At 67.4% G+C, this 22791-nt stretch overlaps 1 protein-coding gene across 1 annotated transcript; it reads left to right on the forward strand.

Annotated features, from left to right (window-relative positions):
* The first annotated feature begins 161 nt into the window (after nt 1–161).
* On the forward strand, nt 162–18554 carry LOC119255233 (collagen alpha-1(I) chain-like). Its single transcript, XM_037522176.1, has 7 exons — nt 162–199; nt 341–2045; nt 7702–7785; nt 8827–8889; nt 12729–13163; nt 16611–16740; nt 18268–18554. Exons 1-7 carry the CDS (start codon nt 162–164, stop codon nt 18552–18554), a joined length of 2742 nt encoding a protein of 913 aa, XP_037378073.1.
* Nucleotides 18555–22791: the final 4237 nt, after the last annotated feature.

Below are 22791 nucleotides of genomic sequence, written 5' to 3' on the forward strand. Positions count from 1 at the left end.
CGGCAGGCCAGCGTCCAGCGGGAGCCCTCCCGTGCCCGCCCCGGGGACGGAGCCCCTCTGCTCCCACACGCCGTGTCCCTGCGCGCCCCGAGGAGCTGCGCCTCCTGTCACCGCGTCCCCAGGGGAGCGCAGCCGCTTGAAGGATCGGGAGCGGGTCGGCGATGACCCTCTCCACGCTGGCCGTGTGTGCGCGGCCGGGGTGCGCTGGCCTCCTCAGCCGTAAGCGGGCACGGGCCGCCGGAACACCTGCCCAGGCTCTGAAGGGGCGAGGACGCGGTCAGGTGTCGACGGTTCCAGGACAAGCTTTGCTCTGACCCCCGCTGACCCCTGTGCCTTCCAGCCCTGAGGACGCTTCCGGCCGCGCGTCCTTCGTCCCTGGGGCGTGGGGTCCCCCCACGGGGCACCTGCTCCAGCCACTCCGTCCCTCCGAACTCTCATGGCCGCCCCGCCACCGTCCCCTCCTCCGGGAGCCCAGGCTCCGGTGCCCCGTCCCGCCCACGGTGCCCACCGCCACCAGCCCCGGAGCCCCGGCAGCCGTGCAGAACCGGCCGCCGCTCTTCTCGGGTCGGCTCTCCCGAGCACGGACGCGCGGCTCTGGGGGCCAGAGGTCCGAGGGCGCTCGGGGGGCCACAGGCCACAGCGGCCCAGAGCCACCACCGGGGCGCCTGGTGCTCGCCGGACGCCCTGGACACGCGGCCCCGAGTCCTTGGACCCCCGACGAGGAGCCTCGCGTCACCTGCCCGGACCTGGGCTCTGTGCCCGGCTGGCAGGAACCCGAGGGCGGTGGCCATTCCGGCCCAGAGTGCGGGCGACCGCCGCGTCCACCTCCCGTCCCGCGGGGCACTTGTCCGGAAGCCGCCGCCAGCCCAGACCGGGCGGAGGGCACAGGCCCGTCCCAGCCCTGCGTGGCCCTGCCGCCCCTGCCGCCCCTGCCCGCCGGCCGCCTCTCGGCCCCACCCGCTCAGACTCCAAGGGCGTCCTGCGCCCGGGCGGCCCGGCCCCGCGTGGTCGGACCCACCGCGAACACGCGCGGCGGTGAGCTCGGGACACGGTGCGGCCCCGGCCCGGCATGGGGGCCCCCCAGGGAGCGTGACGGGGAGGGCGGGGGGGCGGGGGGGGCTTCGGGGACTCCCCGACTCACGCGGTCTCGAGAACCTCAGACGGTGAAGCAGGCGAGACCCAGGGGCAGCCGTGGGGAGACCACGCGGGGAGACGCGGGGGCGCGGGGCTCTCCCCAGGTCGTCCAGGCACACGCGTCCGTGGCGACGGCTGAGAGGGGCCGGGGCGCCCCGGACTCGAAGCTGGGGCGTCTGTGGGCTCAGAGCGGCCGGCAGGCCGGGGACCCGCCCGCGCTCCTGGCGGTTTCCAAGCAGCGTTGGAAGCGAACCGTCAGGTGGCCGCCTCCTCTCCCGGGGGGAAACACCCCAACCCGCCCCATCCGCAGCTGTGACGGCCCCCCAGCCCGCGGACGCCCCGAGGGAGAAGGACCCGCGGGAGGCGCGGGCGCCGCAGGGTCCAGCCCTGGGAGCTTCACGGTGAGTCGGACGCCGACCGGCCCCGCCACAGGCCCCACCGCGCGGGCCCTCGGGAGCCTGCCCGGCGGCCCACGAGGGGCTCTGAGCTGCCCCCTGTGGCCTCTCCGTAGGGCCCGCGTCCCACCTGGCAGCAGGGGCGGGTCCGGAGGCTTCGGGGGGCGGGAGGCCGGCGCGCCCTCCCCCAGAGCCAAGCATCACCGGTTTGGTCTCGGCCCACTTGGCGGCGAGCCCGCTCGTCTGCTGCGGCTGCCTCCGACTTCCAGGGAAATAACGGGGTTCCTCCGGTGCCCCTCCCCTTTGTCCATGAAGGCGCTGCCCGCGGGGAGTCCCAGCGGGGGGGACACCGGCTTCCCCGTGAGCGCCAGCGAGCGCTTCCTGGAGGCCAGCGGGGCTCCGGGCGCCCCTTCGCGCAGGGGCTTGTGGGGTGGGGGGGGCGTCCATGCGACAGCGGCTGCGGGGGTCCGGGGCGCCGGGCAGGATGCTGCCCCTCCGGCGGGGCCCGCTGCCTTGGTGTGGGCTGCTCTGGCTACGCAGGGGGTTTGCCCCGCGGCGTCCCCGCCACCCTGCGGCAGCTGGGCAAGGCTGGGCACAGGCTGGGCAAAGGCCGAGGGCTCAAGGGGGGCGGGGGGCCGCTGCCGTGCCGCTGTCAGGTCCGGGGAGCGCCACGCTGTCCCGCGGCCCGGCACCCTGGCGCCCCCGGGAGCTGGCCTTTCCAGCGAGGGCCGCGCAGGCAGACCCGGCCTGGGATGATCCCCGAGCCCCAGTGGCTCCACGTTTCATTTCTCGGCCCCTGAGCTCGGCCAGCCGGGAGCCGGCCCCGATGACGGGGAGGCGTGCAGGGCCCTTTCCGCTTCCCCACGCGGGTGGCGGCCTGAGGCCACCTGGAGGCGGGGGCGGTGGGGGCGCACCTGGCGCTGAGCCGCCTCACCTGGGGCCAGACAGCCCCGGGCTGCGTGGTTCTCGGGGCGGGTCAGGAGGTGACGACACCAGGAAGAGTGAATCGGCTCTGGGGCTCGGGGGGCTTGCGAGACAGCACAGGGCGGTGGGGACCCGGGGGCAGGAGGGGCACGGGCGAGGCGGGGGAGCCCGATGGAGCCCGTGTGCCCGGGCCCCGGCCCCGCGCCCAGGCAGCCGTGCCTCCCGTGCAGGCCTGGGGGGCCCCTCGGGGTGTCTGGGGCGGGCGGCGGGGGTGGGCTCACGGACATCCGAAGGTCCTATTGCTGACAGGACGGGCCTCTCTCTCTTAATGCCCCCTGGGTCCCGCCACCCCTTGCTCTGAGCCGGCCCTCCTGGGCTCTCGGGGTCCTGCCGCGGGCCCTGGGCCAGCTGTGCCCGAGCTCCCGGGGTGGGGGTGCGGGCGCCCCCCGCCCACTGTCACGAGCCCGCAGCCCCTCGTGTGGCGCGGCGTGTCTGGAGTCTGCTCCGGGCCCGCAAACGCGGGCGCTCGGGTCTCAGCCCGGCCCCAGGCCCTGGTGGGCGCCTCCACGAGGCCAGGCCCCAGGACAGGGGTCCCCCCACCGTTTCATCCTTGCCGGCAGCGGACTGCCCTGGGCCCCAGCGCTGGCGGGCGGAGCCGGTGTCTCCCGCTGGAGGGAGGCGGCCGGGGCGCAGGCGGGCGACGGAGGCCACGGGGCTCGCGGGTCCGGCGTCGCCCGCCCCAGGGCCTGGGCCCGTTCCTGCGCCGTGGGAACAATGGGCCGAAACGCCCCTTTGAGCGAGGAAAGAACAGATTTCTCACGAGCGACAGGTCGTGTCCTTGAGGCGACCTCTGCCCGCCTGGGTCGAGACGCGGCCGCGGAGGGCACCTCCGGCCCGGGGCTGGGACGCGGCGCCGACCCGGGGCCCACACGCGAGTGTTGCCAGCGCTCAGCGGGCCGCGCCCCAGACCCCACCGGCAGCGCCCCCCCCCCCCCCCCCCCCCCCCCCCCCCCCGTCCCCGTCCCCGCCGCCTCAGCCAGCACGGCCGCCAGGGGCAGACCCGCTCCCGCCCCCTCCTGCTGCGCGCGGCCCCGCTGGGCCGCCTGGGCACTCAGGCCGGGCCCGGGGTCCAAGGAGGCCGCGCGCAGACCGGACCGGCCGGGGCAGCCGCACGGGGCCGCGCTCTGTCCGCGCCCCGCCAGGAGCCCCAGCCTCGGCCGCCCTGGAGCAGCGCGTGGCCCAGGCACCCGGGCGGCGGGCGGCCCGGCTCGGCACACAGCGAGGGGCCTCCCCGTGGACAGCCGAGGGGCCCCTCTGTGCTGCCGCGGGGCGCCGGTCGCAGGGCAGTGAGGGAGGGTGACGGGCCAGAGGGAGGCTGCGGGCAAGAGGGTCTTGGCATGGACCCCCCAGGTTCTGACGCGGGGCCACCCCTCGGGGCGTCCTTCTAGAGCCAGGGGAGAAGCTGCTCAAGCTCGGCCCATTCTCGGCCATTGGGCCCCCCGTGTTGCTTGCTGAGTGGGAGCGGCAGGCGGGGGCAATCGGCCGGTGTGCCCACACGCTTCACCCTGTGGGGTCTGGCCGAGGGACCTGGGGACCCATGTGGCTGAGCGCCAGGGAGACACGGGGTGGGGGGCCGCACCGCCCGTGGTCACGGCTCCTCATTCGCACGCCGGCGCGTTTCTGTAGATGACAGAACGGAAGGTCGCGGGCAGGCGAACTGCTCGGGCTGCGGTTAAGAGGTGACAGAGGCTGCACAGTCAGGAAGGGCAGAGGCTGCCCGGTCGGGAAGGGAGGCGTGGCCGCCTCTCCCTGTGCCCATGCCCGCTCCCGCGCCGTGGGAGCCTGTCCTGCGGCTTCTCCACGCGCGTCGCTCTCAGGAGAGGCTGCTCCAGGCCCCACGCTCACGGCCCCCGTGCTCGGCGCTGAGGCTGAGGGAGGAGCATCGGCTGCCTGTGAAATTACAGCTGTTGTCTCTGGAATAATCTCTAGGCCACGGTGCCCAGAATGTGTGCGCGCGCATGAGTGTGTATGGTGGGGCCCCCCACCTCGCTCCCCCGCCCCGACCCGCTCACCGTGGGCCTGCGGCCCCCGCCCCGTCCTTGGCCCTTGTGGCCTGAGCCGTCCGGGGCCAGTGCGGGGCGGGCTCCGCCTGTTTATCTTCGTCACGGGCGAGGGCCGTGCTGGCTGGTGAGAGGCGAGCGCGTCGAGGCCGGGCACACGCCCCGCCGGGCGCAGATGCGGAATTCGGGCAGGGCTGCGGGGGGCCCGGGCAGCAGAGGAGGCCGCGTTGTCATCGGGCCCAGCGCGGCCACTCAGGACAGAGCGGTCAGCCCTCCCACGGCCTGGCCAGGCAGGAGGACAGAGAGCAGGCGGCCTGAGGCACGGGGGTTGGGGGGGGCTCGCTGCCCCTTCCCCTCAGCTTCTGCCCCTCCGCCCTGTGCCCTCCCCGACAGCTCCTCGTGGTCAGACTGAGCGCAGGGGAGCAGCAGGGGCGAGACGGGCTGCTGCTGGCCGTGTGTCTGGAGAACACACAGCGTCCGCTGCTGGCCTCCGCAAGCCCGTGGACATGCCGGGCGCGTTCGGGGAGCCTTCCCCCCAGCAGGCGGCGAGCAGCGCCGGTTCAAAGCCGGAACAGGCTGCGCGTCTGCTCCCAGGCAAAGGGCCCTCCCCCGCCAGGCCCTGCCGGACAGAGAAGACCTGAGCCCATGACACTGGCCAGCTCCGCACCTGCAGGGGCGCGGCAGGAACCAGGGGGACCCCGGCGTGGTCGCCCTCACGATCAACCTGTCTCTGGGTCCGACCTCTGAGAACCAGCGCCCGCCCAGAGCAATCCCCCTTGGCATCCGCGCCTGGCTGTTCCTACCTCCTGCAGCCAAACACAGACTTGGGGGCCCTGGGGTGGCTGCACGGGGTGAACTTTGGGCTTTTGGGGGGCCTGGTCCACTCTGCTGACCCAGCAGACTCTCGTCTGGCTGCCAGGAGGGCTCCCTCAGCCCCTGAGAGTGTCCGCTGCTTCCGCTGTCCTGTGCTTAGAGCAGGGAGGATGAACCTGCGTGCCCCCACCCCCTGTGCCACAGCAGGGCAGCATGGCATGCGGGCCGGCAGCCAGGTCATCTGCGAGGCCTGAAGGGGCTGCACCCCGAGCACCTGCAGGGACGGAGCTGGGGAGCATCCAGCCCCACCCCAGGCCAGCCTGCAGGGGACCTGGCCAGCCCATGGCCCAGCGGAAGCTGCTGGACAGTGGTTGGAGCCCAGCACCCCACAGGTGGAGGGGGTGGGGCCAGGTGGGCTTGCCTGTGCCCCTGGAGGTGGGGGGGGGCAGGGGAAGAGAGGGGCAGGGGTCAGGGGAGCCCTTCAGGACTGGCAGAGAGGACCAGCTATTTAGAGACCCGGGCGGGGATCTGCCCCTTGGACCCACGAGGAGTCAGGTTAGGATGGGTGCCCCGGGGGGGCACTGCTCCCAGACAGGCCATGAGGACCAAGGGGCACTAGGCGGCGCCCAGTGGGCAGCGTGGGGTGGAACTTTCTCCTGAAAGCAGGAGGAAGTTTGCAGATTTACCCGGTGTGGGGACGATTTAGAAGCTGGCGCAGCAGCTTCTAGAGGCAATGCACCCATTTTCAGGGCACCCAGGAGAGCAGCCGCCCCCCACTCCCCACCCCCCAGGCCTCCACCTGCCGCCCACCCTGGGGGACAGCCCCTCCCCACCACCTTCGCTTCTCCGTGGTCTCTGGGGCTTAGCATTTCCGGGTTCTGGCCACTGTCCCCGAGCTTGCTTCCCCGGTGGCCCCTGTTCGAGTCCAGCCAGACTCCAGCACCCGCAGGGGCCCTGTACGCCCCGCATGGACCCCGACTCAGCCAACCCCTGGCTGGGAGCGGCGACCTCGCCCCGGAGCCCAAGCACTGGAGTAGACCCCGGCCGCGCCCGCGCGGGGACAGGCCCCCCCCACTCAGGGGTGCACGGGGTGCTCCCCCGGCCCACAGCAGGGGGTGTGGTGCCTCAGCAGACGAGTGGGGTCCCCCGCCCAGCCGGGTGCTTTGGAACCCCGGGTATGTGACCGACTCTCCCCAAGGCCTCCCTGATGCCCCAGGGCCGGGGACCTGCAGCGAGTCCAGGAGGCAGGGCTGGCCACGGGTGGTGGGGGGGAGCTGGCCACGGGCGAGGGCCGGGCTGGCCACGGGGCGCTTGGATGATGGAGAAATGCGCAGGTAAAATGGGGCGGTCAGCGCTGCCACTGATTTCCCTCTAGGAGAAGGACTGTATTTCTGGAACCGTCTGCGTGGAACATTCAGCGCTTCCCATGACCACAACCGGCGTGGCGAGAACGCCTCGGGTTTCCCCAGGCCCGGTAATTGGGACAAAGCAGGCGAACCCCGAAAGAAAACCGCCCTCCCTGCTGCTCCCCAGCCCCGCATCAAGGTCACAGATGCATTTAGAGCGTCCCGGAGGACATTTGACCTCAATTTTCATAATTTCCTCACTGAAATTCAGGAGAAACTTCCTAGGGGTTCCCCATTATCCCTTTGTTGCTCAGAAAAGTTAAAGTTGAAATGGCAATTCTCTTTAGAATTTAATATCTCTTCCCAAACAGTCCGGGTTTAATTGCTAACTGATTCTGTAGAAAATTGAATCACTATATTACATTGTTTTCACGCTCTGCAGCCCGGGAGGCTGGCAGCGCCCCCGCGAAGTTAGCAGAGTCTGGGTCTCCAGCTGAGAGAGGTGATTGAAAGAGCCTCAGGTCCGAAATCCGTGTGATTTCTGCGCCGGGGCCCGGGTCAGGTCGCAGGGGACGGGTCTGGCCAGACCTGCTCAGGGAAGCCCGAGGCTGAGCTGCCTCTTCCCTTCCCAGATGCAGAAAAGGGTCTCGAGGGGCCCAGCCAGGTTGCTGTGGGGCTGGCCGGGGTGGAGTGGCCACGGCTTGCTCCAGGGCCCTGGCCAAGGGCAGCCCAGCTGGGCGTGTCCCCTTGCCTGATGTGGCCACCCGTCGAGCAAGGGTGCAGGTCACCATGCAGACCCCACTTGAGGAGCACCTGCTTCCAGGGGGAGAAACACCACAGAGTGGACGGCTCGGCCTGGACGCCCTGCTCTGGGGGCTGACATTGCCCTAAAGAGAACTCCATGCCACCCCGTCCAGGGTCAGTGGGCGCCTGTCCCGGCGAGGGGCCATGTCACAAGATTTGCGAGCCCCTTGCCATCCTGGGCAGCTCCTTCTCGACCCACGCCCCTGAGGGCCTCCCTCTGGGCAGAAACTGGCCAAGCCCTTGGGTCGGGCCACTGGGCCAACACCCAACACCTTTGGGCCTTTCTCGCACTTCTTGGCTCGCATCAAGGTCTGTCCGTCTCCAGGGCTGTGACCCGCAACTGGAGTGACCGAGAGGATGCGCTTCTGGGTCCCCATGACAGTACTCCACAGTGCCCACTGGTCTGGGGTGGCAGTGCCCTGTCATCCACAGCAGTGACTCTCACTGGGCTGTCCTGGTGCCTGCCCAGGCCTCACTCCCCGGTCCTGGTGGCTGAGCAGGTGGGCAGGGCGTTGTCCTGGGAGTGGACAGCTGGCTCTCCTTGGTCCCTCAGTTCCCAGCTGTAGTGCAGTCAGTAAGCCAGTGCCTTTCCTTCAGCTCCCTGCCCAGCCCCTGCTCATCCTCTGCATGGCCAGGACCAGGGACAACGCTCGCCCTCACTCGGGTGGAAGACAAACAAACACCCTGTGGAGCCGGCGAGCTTCACCGCACCTGGGATTTGCTCCCCTCTTCTCATGCTGGTCTTCAGGGCCCCTTCTGCCCCGGGGGTGAGTCCCCAAACCAGCCTCCCACTCACAGATTCTTGCCCAGGCTGCAGCTCAGGGTGCAGGGTAATGGCTGGTGTCTGAGGTGCCTGGGAATGTTCTGGAACTCATGGAGATGGGCCACAGAGGCACAGGGAGGTGGACATCTATGTGTGGCCACTGGGGCGGGCCCCTGGCATCTCGAGCTTGTTTCCTCCTGGCTCAGGTTGGGGTGGGCCTGAGACCAGGAGTGTCCAACTCTCCGGATGCAGCCAAGCATCCAGGGGCCCCAGGCTGCCTGCCTTATACCTTGATGCCCCCACAGCAGCTGGTGTGGGATCGGCCCTCACACACGGGCCAGAAGGAGAGCCCGACCTGGAGAGCAGCCGTCAAGCCCCTCGAGCTCCCAGTGTTGCCCGAGCTTGTCCACATGGTGGCCCCAGAGCCACCGAGGCCAGCGTGGATGATGCGTCTCTGCACGCTGGGAGGTGCTTCTGCCACGGGGACCCAACTCGCATGGCCGTCACGTGTTCCTGGCCCAGAACCCTGAGCTGGACGCCTGTGCTAGCTCCTGCACCCTGCGGGCTTGAGCTGTGGCCCCCTGCAGACGGGGCAGGCAGAGGTGGAAGGAGAGAAGAAGGTGGTCTTCGCCGCCAACCGTCTGTACCCTGCAAGTGCTAACCCAGGAAACTGAAAAAGGAGAAATTATTTTATTTCTTCTCCCCATCTCACTCCAGGATTGACTAAATTAAAGGTTCAGGCTCTTAGAAAATAGATCTAGGAACAGAAAGAGATCTTCACTAAAGACGTTGACGATATTAGAAAGAAACACAGAAAGACATGTTTAATGAGATGAGAAGGCACAGTGAGCGACTCAAGCTGTAGAAACGAGAATTGTGGAAATTGACCATATAAATGTACAAATGACCCAAGTAAAAGAAGAAAGAGAAGTGAAATTTAGGACAAGGGAAGAAACTCTGGGAGAAACCTCAGAGTCCAGTGGAAGAGGGACTGAGGACAATGGACACACAAGAAGGGGCAGAGGGAGGAGGAACTGAGCCCCTGAGCACAGAAACACGCCCACGAAAGACTGACCGGGCATGTCCGGCAGGCGGAGGACACCCACATCTCTAAAAGCCAGGCGACTGCCACCGAGACACAGCGTTACTAACTTACCAAAGTCAAAGATGAAAGGAAAAAGTTAAAGTCTGTGAGGGCGAAAAGACCGACTTCCAAAGGCACCTCAGTGTTACTTTTACCAGATTTCTCTGCAGGGACTCTCAAGGCCCCAAGAGAGCGGAATGACATACTTACAACTCTAAAGAGCGAAACTACCAGTCGAGGATGTCATTAAATATGATAGGGAAACAAACTGTTTTTTCAAACAAAAGGTATTAAAGTTTACTGCTGGCAATACGCTTCCAAGAAATATTGAAAAGCGTTCTCCTATACGAAAAGAAAAAACCCAAAAGAATGAAAACTCTTGAGTGAGGTGACGAATAGTAATAAGACGCGGAAGTGTAAACAAGAACCACGTGAGACACAGCAGCCACTCAAGGGGCGTGAGGGAGGGCCACGTCCGTACAGTCGGCTGACCGAGCTGAAACCAGCACAAGAACAGCCTATTGAGGCCTCCCCGGTGGCGCAGCGGTTGAGCGCTGGGTTGCGAAGCTGCCCGCGTCCTCTGCAGCGCCAGTTCGATCCCCGGGCGCTCCCCGGCCACCGGAGGAGGGTCCCACATGGCGCGCAGACCTCTCCTGCCGCCCACTGCTCCCCTCAGCAGTGTCCTTCGGTCCTTCTGCCTGCTCTGCTCCCCGCTCTGGCTCTGGTGAATCCTCTCACCCTCCCGCGCTTCTGACTGTACCCAGTGCTTGTATAAATAAATAAATAAATCTTTTTTTTTAAAAAAAAAAGAACAGCCTATTGAGATATAGACAGTCTGACAGAGCCTATGGTAACCAGAAAAACTAAAATCTAGAGCAGAGACACTTAGAAGAAGAAAAGAAGAAACTGAGAGAACCACCAGGGAAATCCATCCAAGATGAAGAGAAGACAGAAACACATGGAAAAAGAAACAACACGAAACAAAATGAGAGAGAGAGAAAGCATGGCAGTGAGTAAATCTCCTCTATCAGTAATCACCCTAAATGCGAATGGTTTAAGCTCATCAATTAAAAGACACAGAATGACAGCCTGTGTTTAAAAAAAAAAAGGATGACCCATCTATATTACACATGCAGAAGCCTACATCAGATCTAGACAAACGCTGTCTGAAAGTAAAGGCTGAGAGGTATTTCAGGCCAACAACACAGAGGGAAAACGCAAAGACAACCGTTCTCTTACCCAATAACTCAGACTTTCAGCCAAAAAAGGTTATTAGTAGCAAAGACAGGCTCTATAAATGGTGAAAGGAGAAATTCATCAAAAAGATACAACTGCCATCAATATTCATAGGCCCACCACAGATCATCCCCAAACAAAAAACCACTTTAACAGACCTAAAGCAACACACTGCCTGCAACGCCGTGACAGTAGGGGCTTTCGGCGCACCCGGGCCTGTGGGTAGGTCAGACAGAAAGGAGACAAGGAAACGACGGGTCAGGTGGACTCCACAGCCATGTGAAGAGTCCTCGTGTCAAGGAAAACGAGTGTGCGTTCTCTTCAAGTTCCAGGGACAGGCTCAAGGATGGATCACATGCTGAGGCACAAAACATGCTTCAACAATATGAAAGTTGAAATTATATCCGTCATCTTTTCTTATCACAATGGTATCAAGCTAGAAATCAACCACAAAAGGACCATGGGAAAAAAACTCAAGCATGTAAAAAAAAAAAAAACTCAAGCATGTAAAGACTAAACAAAATGCTTTTGAATAATTCCTGGTTCAATGAAGAAATTAAAAGAGAAATAAAAAATTACCTGGAGACTGAAGAAAATGAAGAGACAAGCCACCAGATCCTCTGGGACGCACTGAAGTGCCGTTAAAGGGAAGTACAGAGCAGCACAGGCCCACGTCAATAAACCAGAAAAATACCAACTAAACAATCGAGTTTTACATCTGAGAGGGGTGGGGGAGAACAAAGGAATCCAAAATCAGGAGAAGGAAGGAGATGATAAAAAGATTACAGCGGAAATTAAGTGAAATAGAAACCAAAAGGATGATACAAAGATCATTAAAACTAAGATCTCGCTCTTTAAAAATATAAACAAAACTGACAGCCCTTAGCAAGGCTCCAGAAGCAGCGGCAAAGCCCAAGTTAAAAAGAATCAGAAGCGAAAGAGGCGAAGCCACAGGAGATGCTTCGGAAATACAAAAGCCCTGAGCCATAACCGACATCTCTGTGCAAACAAATCGGGCAAGTTTTTAGAACCATAGAACGTTCCAAGGCCTCCGGGATGAAACAGACGGCCTGCGCCGATCAGTCCCCAGCCCGGTATTGAAAGTGGAATCACAAAGTCCCCTAAGAACAAAACCCCAGGAGCAGATGGTTCCCCCGGTGATTCTACCAAACCCTCAAAGAAAACCTCCTGTCTATCCTGGTCAGACTCTTCGAAAGAACTGAAGAGAGCGAGGGCCCCCCCACGCCCCACGAGGCCCGCGGCACGTCCTCCCAACCAGACAGGACGCACAGAGCAGGAAAACCACAGCTTGAGGCCCCTGATTCACACAGAAGAAACATCCTGAACAAAATCTTGGCAAACCGAATGAGCGACATAGTAAGAGAATTATCCACCGCGATCAAGAGGGCTACGCCGCAGGGCAGCCAGGTGGGCTCTCCGCACGCCCGCCCGTCGCTGTCACTGTGCACGTCAGCAAAGCGCGAGATGAAAATCACACAGTTCAACAGAGGCTGATAAAACCTTTCCCAAGATCCCGCGACCACTGACGACCGGAAACAAAACCTGTCAGTAAAATGAGAATAAAAGGAACACACCCCGCGCCCTGAAGGTCCCACACGCCAGGCCTCGGCGGACAGCCTGCCCGCGGTGGAGAGCGGGCAGCCCTCTGGGGGAGCAGCGCCGAGGAGCGCGCCCCGCTGCCCGCCCTGGTGCCCGACGTGCCAGCTGGAGCAGCCGGGCAAGGCGAGGCGCAGCAGGAACCCGCGCCGGGGAAGAAGTGGGGCCCTCCCGATGCTGACCGTCAGGAGATTAAAGGGCTCTGCGGGCACCTCAGACACACATGGACGCGGTGGGGCGGCCGCGCAGGACCGGCACAAGCCCACGTGCCAACAGTGGGCTAGAAAACAGCGTGGCCGAAGGAAGACACCCCCTTCCTGGCCCGCCGGAGGGGCGACCCCCCAGGGCCAAGAGGGCGAGGCCAGGCCGCCCCGCCCCGCCCGGGACATTGCAAGACAGGTCGGAAGAAACCGGGGAACGCGCGGTGCCGGCCCCACGACGGCGAGAGGGACGCGGCAGCGGCCGAGGCACCGAGCAGTTCGGGGCCCTGACACGACCCCACGTCCCGGGACTTTCTCTTTCTTCTTTTTTTGGTTTATTCACATCTGCGAGAACCGGGGTGCAGGCCGGAGCGCAGGAGGGGCTCAGCGGGCAGAGCGGGAGCAGCACAGGCCGCGGCGGGGCAGCGCCCTGTGGGCCTCGCCCTGGGCAGCCGGGACGACCCTGCGCTGCGGAGGCCGCGGGCAGCGCCCCGGGAGACCCCGAGGACTTTTCCGGGGAAACATTGTGAACAATCACAAAACCACGAAGGACCCCCAGCAGCAAGACCCCAAAGAAGAGAATGGGGGTGTCCGTCTCCCTGGCCTCGGGCTGCACGGCACGGTGCGGGGAGTGGACACCGGGCCCTGGGCGGAGCAGATGCCGCCCGGCGGGCAGAGCGTGGCCCTGGCCCCACGGGCGCGCCCGGAGCGCAGCGCCAGCGGCCAGCGCCAGCGGTTAGCGGCCAGCACCAGCGGCCAGCGCCGGCGGTCAGCGCCAGCGCCAGCGGTCAGCGGTCAGCGCCAGCGGTCAGCGCCAGCGCCAGCGGCCTGAGGCGGGGCCGCGGGGCCTCGGCGGGTGCGGGCGCGATGGCCGCGTGGGGTGGACGAGGAACCTGGCCGCGACTTAAGTCCAGCCGCGAAAACTAACCGGCGGGTCAGACACGCGGCCGCGGCCGGCCGGGCGGGGGAGGCGGGGGCGGGGCCGCTCGGGGGCTCCGCCGTCGCTGGGGGGCTCCGGCCCGAGGTCCGCGCGGGCCCCGCTGGCCACGGCCGCGCCCCGGGGACAGGCGCCTCCAGGGGACGGTGCCCAAGGCCGGCGCCCGGACCGCGGGGGGGTGGGGGTTGGGGGGGCGGGAGTTGGAGGGGGCAGGGGGGGCGGGGGAGGGCGCGGCGGGGTCGGGTGAGGACGGGGCGGCCGGGCGGGGCACGGTGGGGGGCGGGGGGGCCCAACAGCCGCCGCGCGGAGGACGGGCCAGCGGGTGCCAAGGGAGTGGGGACCCAGCGCCCCTCCCCGGGCTGCTCAGCGCCCCCTGGGGCGCCCTTGCCGGCAGGGGCGGCCCCAGGGCGCGAGGCTCCCACGAGCGGGGTCCAGTCCCGGCCTCGCGCCGCGCGGGGCGCCTGGTCTGAGCGCGCCCCAGGCCCTGAGCGCGGCCACCGAGCCGCAGCCTTTGGGTTTTCCCTGCCCAGCCCCTCCGGGCCGCGCCACTGGCCGTCCGCTGGCCCCCGCTGCCCCCCGCTGCCCCCCGCTGGCCTCTGCCGGGCGCGGGAGGCCGCGGGGTGGCAGCGCTGTCTCCTCAAGCGGGGCCCTGGGAGGAAGCGGCTCGGGGCGGCCCAGGCCAAGGGGACCCCCTTACCAGGCCGGGCCCTTGAAAACCAGATGAATCTCCCCGGCCGGACACGCTCCCGCAGGCGCGCGGCTGCAGGGCTGTGGGGGGAAGGCCGGGGCCTGGTCCGGCCGCCCCTCCGCCGCTTGTCCACCCGGCTGCGGCTGGGGGCCTCCTCGTCGTCCCCCGGCGCAAGGCGGCTCTGGGCAGCGCGACTGCCCGGGGCACGTTGGAAAGTCCTGAAATCGCTTCCTGCGGCGGCTCCGAGGCGGTCGGCCCCATGGCCTTCCGTCCCACAGTCCCTGCGGGCGGCTCTGCCCCAGGCCAGACCCCAGGCCGGGCGGGACCCCAGGCCAGGCCGGACCCCAGGCCCGTGGCAGGTTGGGCGCCGGCTGCCCCTGGAAGGCCGCCCCTTCTCACCTGGACCTCGCGCCCCCCCACCTGACCGTTCTCTGCGGGGTCTCCTGGGCCGTGAAACTCCCCCGAGCCGCAGGCCACGGCCCCAGCAGTGTAGGTAGGTCCCCCCACTTCCAAGTCGTCCTGAGGGGGGCCCGAGGTCAGGAGTCAGCTGGTCTGAGTGAAATAGGGAGGCCGGTGGGGCGCAGGGGCCCAGGGGCTCTGCCTTCCTCCCGGGCCTGACTCTGGGGGGCGTGGGCATGGACAGCTGCACAGGGCACCCCAAGCTCTGGGGGCCGAGGTGCTGATCCTGCTGCCACTGGAGGGAAACATGCGTGCGTGTGAGTGTGTGCGTGCGTGCACATGCTGGAGCCGGGCCAGCCCCGCGGGCGGGCAAGTGCAGGGCAGCACCGTGGGGCTGCCGTCCGCGCTGACCAGGCGGTGAAGAGGCCGCCGCGCTGCTGCCTGTGGCTCCTGAGCAAGCGTCGCCCGGTAGATTGTGAAATTCAGGGTTTTTCTGCAGAAAGTGTGCAAAGTAAGGTGTGAGCGAGGAAGCATGTGCGTTGCTGGCAGGCCCGGGTGCGGGGCCGTCCCAGGCCGCCTGGCTCCCCGCCGTCCGCGGGCTGGGCCTGCTCATCAGGCTTCCCCCGGGCGGCAGCCCCCAGGGCCGCTGAGGTCGCCGCCCGGTGTGGTGGCACAAGCTGCCCTGCACGCGGGCACCTACTCCCCCCGTGGAGGGCGAGCTCCAGCCAGCCCCGCGCTCCGGCCAGCCCCGCGGAGCAGAGGCCGAGCCCCTGCAGAGCGTTCCTGTGCCCCAGCAGTGCCAGGTGTGCCGCTCAGGCTTTGGGTATCACCGTCTTCTAGAAAAACATGCGCACGTAGCTCCCTGCCCCCGTCCGCCTGCCTGTCTGGCATCTGTCTGCCTGCCTGCCTTGCATCTGCTTGGCGTCTGTCTGCCTGGCATCTGTCTGCCCAGCTGGGCTTGGCGTTGGCGGGTGTGTCCGGCTAGAGCGTGAGGTCGGGGTCCTCCCTCCGCACCCCCGCTGGCCCAGCAGCCCCACCCTCATGCCCTCGCGCTGCAGAGCTGGTCCGTGGGTGGCTCCGCCGGGCCTTGCCTGTCCCAGCACGTCCAGCCCACGTGGGGAGCAGCGCTGCCTGGGCCTGCTGGGGAGACACATAACGTGGGCGGCCGAGGCAGCCAGAGGGAGCGGCCGGCACCTGCGCAGGCCAGGGCAGCCCCAACAAGCCCATCCAGAGGGCAGCCTGGCCAGACCGGGCGAGAGCAGGCGCCAGCGCGAGCCAGGCAGGGCGTGGCCGGGAAGTCGTGTGACCGGGGGAGTGTGTGCGCGAGAGCGTGTGAGCGTGTGTGTGCAGACTCATCTGAAGCCAGCGCCCTCCCCAAGCCGACCAGGGCCCAGCCCCGAGGGGCCCCTTCCCCTGATGACCCCGCGCTCCGGGGTGAGCCCCAGAGGTGGCAAGGGCTGGACGTGGCACTGGTGCCTCAATCACCCCGTGCGGCCTGCGGGCCCCGGTCACACCGGGAGGCCAGGCCTGCAGGTGGGCGCGTGGGAGGACGCCTCCGGACAGAGGGAGCGGACAGGCTGGGCTGCTGGCCACGTGGGGCGCTGCCTTGGACACACGTGTCACGAGGCCTTGGGGCGCAGCCGTAGCTGCAGCCTCCGCGCTGCCCGCGGGGGGCAGGACCTGGAGGGAGGGTGGGAGGCCGCTGTGTGGCCCCCGCAGCATCTCGCAGGCCTGGGCAGGGCAGGCGGCGGGGCTGGGGACGTGAGTCTGTCCTCTGGCCCGAAGTCCGGCAAGGCCCCCCTGCACTCGGGAGAGTCCCAGGACGCCCCTGAACGCATCTCCCCAAGATGCGCCCGCAGGTGCTGGACGATCCCGAGAAGGCGGCCGCAGCCCCTCCGAGCAGCCAATCCAGCTCCGGCTTGTCTACACGCGCGGCTTGTCTACACACTCAGTCCCCTCGCGTGTCTACAGCCGCATTTCAGCCTCAGTCCAAACACCCAGCCGGGCGCGGGCCAGCACAGGGAGCCCCTGGTGATGTTCTTGGGGTTCGGGAGTGAAATAGCAGCCCTGAGCGCACCCCAGTTCCCTGGCGCGACACCTGGTGCAGGCGCCACATAGCCCAGTGGCCCCACGACCAGGCCTGCACTCGGGGTGCCCCGGGGTCACCTCCACCCCGCAGAGCCCCCCTCCCGCCTCGGGCCTCCGGGCAGGTGCGGGACAAGGCAGCTCGCAACCACCCTTACGGCCCTGGGGACCCCACCGTGGGCATCGCACCCTTTCACCAAGCCGAGCTGCTCGGCCAGTCCTGCCGCCTCTGGAGCCCAGCTCCCCACGAAATTCGTGGGGTTCACCAGCGTCGCCCGCCTGTCCCTCCTGCCCAAGGCTCAGCGGGCCCGGGGTGGCAGGAGCGGAGGACGAGGTCTCAGGGCGGTGGCCCCGGGAAGGGCCTCACTGCTCCGCCCTCGGGGGCGCGGCGCTGGGCGGTCGGGCCAGAGGGGCGCTCCCAGGAGACGGCGAGGCCGGCGTGGGCAGGGGTGAGGTGGTGAGGGGGGGGGTTGCTGGGCGTGCGCCAGAGGCCAGGCTGGTGGCCCGGGCTGCGGTCTGTGAGCCCGGGGTGGGCGGGGAGGCCCAGGCGGGGCTCAGGGCAGAGGTGGCAGCGCCCTGGGGGTCACCTGGCACAGGGGGGTGGAGCCATGCAGTCCCGGGGGTGTCGGTGAGCAGGAGGGGGCTCAGGAGGTGGCCCGGCCTGCGGGCACCCGCCCCCTGCCCGCCCTGGGACCTTGGGAAACCCCTCCAGGAGGCAGCGCTTCCTCTGCGCCCCAGGCTCGTGCCCAGGCTCCCTGCCCCTGCCCCGCCCGGGGCCTCTCCCCTCCCAGGCGCTGCCCCCTGCGCCTCTGGAGAAGAACCGACTCTGGGCGGCTCCTCAGCTCCGACAGGAGCTCAGCCCGGCCCCGCGCGCTCGCTCAGTTAGTTGCTCCCGGCGCTGGCAGGAGGGAAATGACCGTCTCCCCAGACTTCTTCCAGAGCTCCTGGGAGAACGTGACCGCTTCTCTGGGAAGCCAGAGGCCAGGCCTGGGGAGCTCGTGGCTGCCTCCGAGCTGCAGGGGCCCCCACAGTGTGTGGGGGCGGTGGGAGCCCCAGGAGGGGGCCGGGCTCAGAGCTGGCCCAGGCACAGTCCCGGGTGTCCACGGGCGGCCGTTGCGGGGCCCGGCTGAGCACCCGCCGGCGCCAGGGCTCCAGGCAGATGCCCCCGGAGGAGGGCCTGGCCCTGTGCCTGAGGAGGGCCGTGGAGACCACACGAGAGCACCAGCGGGGGGGCGGGCACGGGGCACCGGGGCGTCCGGGTGTGGGACGACCCCAAGCCGGGCTCAGGCTGCAGCGGCCACGGCCCGCTTCGGGGAGGGGGTCACCAGGCGTCCCTCCCACAGCGAGGGCCCCGGCCACAGGCCCCGCACCTGCCGCTGCTGGCCTAGGCGGCACCTCGGCACAGAGGCCGTCGCGGGGAGAGCCCAGCCCCTCCCCACAGCCCTTGCCCTTTGCTTCCGCAGACCCTGCTGGCCCCAGCCCAGGCGCCCGGCTCCTGCCACGCAGACGGGCCCTGCCCGAAAGGCCCACCACGCCCTGGACACAGCCCGAGAGCCGCACCGGGCCCAGCCGCGTCCCCCTGGGCGCTGGGGAGGGGAGCAGGGGAGTGTCCCGGGCACCGTCCCTGCCCTGAGACCCGCGGGGGGCGGGGGGCCCGCGGCTGAGCTGGGGGGCTGCCTTCAGAATGACGCCTCGAGGGAGCCCGGCCTGCGCCAGCTCGGGCAGGAGCGCCCAGTCTCGCCGGGGCTGAGCTTGAGCACGAACACGTGTGCACGTGTCCAGCCCTGAGCGCGCCCAGGAGCAAGTTGGGGGAACAGTGGGTGGGCCTGGAGGGGCCCGGGCCGCTTCGGCACCTCAGGCGAGGCTGCGGGGCCAAGGACCGGCAGCCGCCCACAGCCCGCGAGGGAGACGAGGCCCCGTGCAGGGCCCACAGCCCCGCGGCTCCTGGGGCCCCGACTGAGGCCCTGGTCATGGGCCTGGGGGCCTCTGGGCGCTCCGGGCGGGCCGAGCCCTCCAGCCGGCGGCAGCTCTGGCTGGGCAGCGTTCCCCCGGACTCGCCTGCCAACTAGCCTGCTTCGTCATGGAGACGGGCCCGACGGTGTCCATCGGGGCGTGAAGCCGCGCCAGGGCGCACGACACACGCACAGCCTCTGCTTCCAGCCCGGGAAAGCCCGTCGTCTTGCAAATAAGATCTCCCGCCGGCGAGAGCAGAGCTGCGGCGTGTGGGGCGACCGCCCTGTCCTGGCCGGAGCAAGGGCGGTCCAGACGACGGGCGGCTCCCGGCTGCCTGGCCCGAGACCCAAGCTCGTCCGCCGAGCCTGCCCCGCGCGGCCCTCGGCCCACAGCCCCGGTGCCCGGACGACAGCGGGACCGACGCAGTCCTGTCACCCCCTCCGGGCCTTGGGCCGGCCTCCCTCGCCCCCGTGGCCCCTCCCTCACGAGGCCCGGGGGCGCCTGCCCTCCTGCCCAGCGTCTGTCTCTGGGCTCCAGGGCCAGCGACCAGCATTCCCTTTCAGGCTTCGCTCTGCTCAGCCCGCCCCGATGACTGCCCGCCCCGATGACTGCCCTGGCTTCCCGAGGCCACCAGGCCCTGGACGCCGGCCCTTTGCAGCGTGGCAGGCCCGGCTCTCCTGCGGGTCTCTGTGGTCCCCACACCGGGCAGGTGGGCCGCACCCTCCTCAGCCTGAGCCCCAGCTCGGCCTCCCCTGGGGACCCTCGGAGCGGCACCCCCTCACACAGGGCCACTTCTGCATCTGCTGCGGGCCACCCCGGGACCCGCGCCTGGCTCGTCAAGCCCGTGGGCTCTGCAGGGCGTCCCCACCGGGCCCCCAGAGCGGCCGCTGCGCCCGACGCGGCTGCCAGCAGCACCGGGACACAGGCCGGGAGGAGCTGAGACGGCCCCAGAGCCCCTGTTGTGACGCGGGTCGCGCCGGAGGCCACACTGCCAACAGCTCCCAGGCGCGCTCGGACCCCAAGGCTGTGCCCTTGGCCGCTCCAGGGCGACACCCGCGCCTCGCGGAGTTGCCGTTGGACTCAGCACGGGCTGTGCCTGCGCAGGTGGTGTCCCGGCCTCGCGCCCCCTGCTCGCGGGCCTTGCTCCGGGCGGCTCTGCAGCGGGACCTGCCCCGGCCCGGGGTGGACGGCCCAGGCGGTGCCGGAGCCTCCCCGCTCGGGCCGCGCTGGAGAAGGTCCTCCCGCCCAGCCCTGCCCGGCCACGCGGCTCCAGCCCTTCGCGGAAGGCAGGGCCTCGAAGTCAGCCCCGACGTCTGACAGGCTGCGGGGGGCGGCTGACGGGACAAGCAGTAATGACGGGTAGCAGCTCCAGCCGCTTAGCCACAGCGTGCGCGCCCCGCCCCTCCCCGGCCGCCCCGCCTCTCCCGCGCCCGCCCACCCCGCAGGCTGTCAGGGGCCGCCTGCTCCTGGGCTCGCTTCCTCGCCGCCGGCTGGCCAGCGCCTGGAGGGAGAGCGCTGTCCCCTGGGCCGAAGGTGCCCCACCAGCCTCAGGACCCTGGGGGGCCGCCTGGTCTCCTGCAGAGGGCCGGGCGCCCCGAGGGGTGTCCCTGTGAAGAGCAACCAGGCAAGTCTGGGGAGACCAAGAGGGGCAGGCGCAGACAGGCCCAGGTCTCCCCGCGGGCGGCCCCAGCCCCGGGCTGCCCTTCCTCCTCAGGAGCGCTTTGCTCGGCAAGAATCCCCGCTGCCACCCCGGGCTGCCGGTTTTTAGAGTGTTTTTCTTTAGCAGAGAAAAATCAATACCGCTTTCAAGGAAACATTTGCAGATGAATAGACTCTGCTTTCACCCAAGGGCACCAGGCAACAAACGTCACATAAAATTAGTGTGTGGGGCCTGCAGGTGGGAGACGCAGGCCCAGGAGGGCCAGGAGGCCCCAGGCGGCGCAGATGCTGGGGTCCGGCTCCCTGCACCTGCCCCCAGTCTCGCTGCCCCCAAGCCCAGGCAGTGCCCAGGCCCCGGGGTCCGGTGTCTCCTGTGGTGAGCCCACCCCGCAGGCAGGCCCGGGGCAGGGCCCGACAGCAGCAGCCTCTCTGCTCTGACATGGGTGGGCCTGGCCTGGGTGGGAGCGCGGTGGGCGCAGGGGGCATGGCTCAGCCTGCCACCCACACCCCTCAGCCCCGGGAGCAGGAATGCGCAGGTCACAGCCTGTCCAGGCGGCCAGCGGTGCTCAGGGAGTTGGCTAGAGACTCAGTGAGCACCGCAGTCCCTGCTCCGGGGCGGCGCCTGCCCGCGAGTGCTGTCTGTGGTGGCTCAGATACACCCACCAAGCCGGGGGTGCTGAGCCCCAGGCCTTGGCCCAGGTGCCTCCTGGGCTGCGGTCAGCCTCACGTGACCTACCCTAAGTCCAGCAGGGCTCACAGGTGTGGGGTGGCAGGGGACCCACCCACTCTTCACACCACTGCCAGGTTAAGTGTTCCTGACCGGAGGCGTCCTCACAGCCTGGCCCCCCTCCCGGACCCACGGCCTCAGCCCGGACATGGAGGATTGAGGGCAGCTGTGGTTGCTGGGTGGAGACCCGCAGGAGGCCTGGCCCCGGAGTGGACGGAGGTCAGCCTCTGCTGGGGCCCAGAGCCACCCCTCCATCTCGCCTCAAAGCCAGTTGCAGCCAGCCTACCTCGGGGCCTCTACCTGCAGACGCTCCACCTCCAGAGCTCTGCCCAAGTCCAGAGGAGGGCAGAGCTAGGGCCCCCAGCTCACCAGGCGGCAGCCCTCACCACTGGGTCTCTGGTCCTGCTGCTCCCTGGTCCTGCGGTGGCGGGGGGCCTTGCCTTCTGCAGAGACCCCAGGTGGGCGCATGCAGAGCCCCGGGCTGTGACCCGGGCCCCGGGGGACGGTCAGGAGCCAACTCTCCTGCTTGCACTGGACCAGAGCTGGGGCAGCTCTGGAGGGGCGTCCGTCACGGTGTCCTCTCCTGGACAGGCGGGAGCCGGGCACAGCCCAGCCCATGCTCAATCCACTGGGGAGACACGGCTGGAGGATGGAGTCTTTGAACAAGGAACTGAAACCCATAGAGAAGCCAGACATCCCAGAACCGGAATAGGCAAAAGCTAAAGTGAAAAAGCTTCTCAAGGACTCAACTTGCCCAGGATGCTGCAGGAGGCAGGGCCTGGGTACCTGAAGGGCCCAGGGGTGCCCGGGAGGAGACAGACCAGAGAGAAGAGAGCAGGCTCGAGGGGCCGACGGCAGGACGGGTGTGTGGAAGTCGGGGGGTGGGGGATCCCGCAACCTAGAAATTATGTGGAAATCATTCAAAAATGAAGGCAAAAACAGTGACGCTGTCAAATAAAAGTAAACTGGCAGCCGGAGACACTGACCGTGGAGCGCTATTAAAGGAAGAGCCGCAGCCAGAAGAGACGTCCCAGCTGCAGTGGGCGCTGCGGGGGGAGCCGAGCAGGGACGGACACCGCTGGGCCCGAGGCCACGGCCGACTAGAGCAGCTGCAACTCTGTGTCAGCTTCGTAAAACAGGAAAACAGAGAAAGGGCAGGAGCGAGGCAGGGAATCGTGTTCCATTTCTCCTTCTCTGAGGTCTGGTGCGAGGTTCGGAGTCTGTTTTAGCTCCCGCACCAAATTAGACTCGCGAGACATTGCGAGACGGGACAGGCCTGCGAGTGCATGGGGGAGGGGCGAGCAGAATCTCAGACCTCAGTGCTGGCTGCAAGCTTGAGGAAAAGGGCCGGGCATGGGCAGGAAGAGCCTCGGGCTGAGCAGGTGCTGAGAGTCGGAGCCAGGCCCCCCATCCCAAGCACCGGGTACCCCAGGCAAGGAATCCCGATAGGCAGGAATGGCCTGACTGCATTGCTCCAGCCCAGGCTTGACTGAGGGGTTGGGGGAGATGTGGCCTCTGCAGGCCCCAGGTGGACCCTCAGGCGCTGCCCCAGCTGCCCCCCTACAGCGGCCACTCCTGAACACCTCTGAGGCTCCCACACTTGTGCTGCTTTGGCTGTGGCAGAAGCCCCACTCTACAGCAGACAAGTCAAGGGTGCGTACCTGAACCTCTAGGCAATCTCTACAAGAAAAACACAAAAATATAAACTAAGTATCCAATAAAGAGGTTCCTGGAAAGCACTGGCTAAGTAATGCTTCCTCGACACAAAAGGAATGGGGTGAAAACAGATGGGACAGATCAATCAGCAAGACTAAAAGAATTTCACCAGTAATTACATTAAATGTAAATGGACCAAAATCAAAGATCTGAGCACATTAAATGGATGCATCATAACCACACACGACGTGACGTTGAGACCCGTGGCTGTGCCTCAGCAGAACTCACTTTGTGGGAGAATCTGTTGAGGG

Source organism: Talpa occidentalis, unplaced genomic scaffold (genome assembly GCF_014898055.3).
Source record: "Talpa occidentalis isolate TD23 unplaced genomic scaffold, MPIMG_talOcc4v2.1 talOcc4.3, whole genome shotgun sequence".
Lineage (NCBI taxonomy): Eukaryota > Metazoa > Chordata > Mammalia > Eulipotyphla > Talpidae > Talpa > Talpa occidentalis.

Excerpts from the sequence above, each read along its gene's own strand:
- LOC119255233 (XM_037522176.1), top strand. The coding sequence starts at position 162 with ATGACCCTCTCCACGCTGGCCGTGTGTGCGCGGCCGGG. Across the intron at positions 7,786-8,826 it reads ACTTCTTGGCTCGCATCAAG|ACGGGGCAGGCAGAGGTGGA; the intron begins GTCTGTCCGTCT and ends GGCCCCCTGCAG. Across the intron at positions 16,741-18,267 it reads CCCAGCTCCCCACGAAATTC|CCCTGAGCGCGCCCAGGAGC; the intron begins GTGGGGTTCACC and ends GCACGTGTCCAG.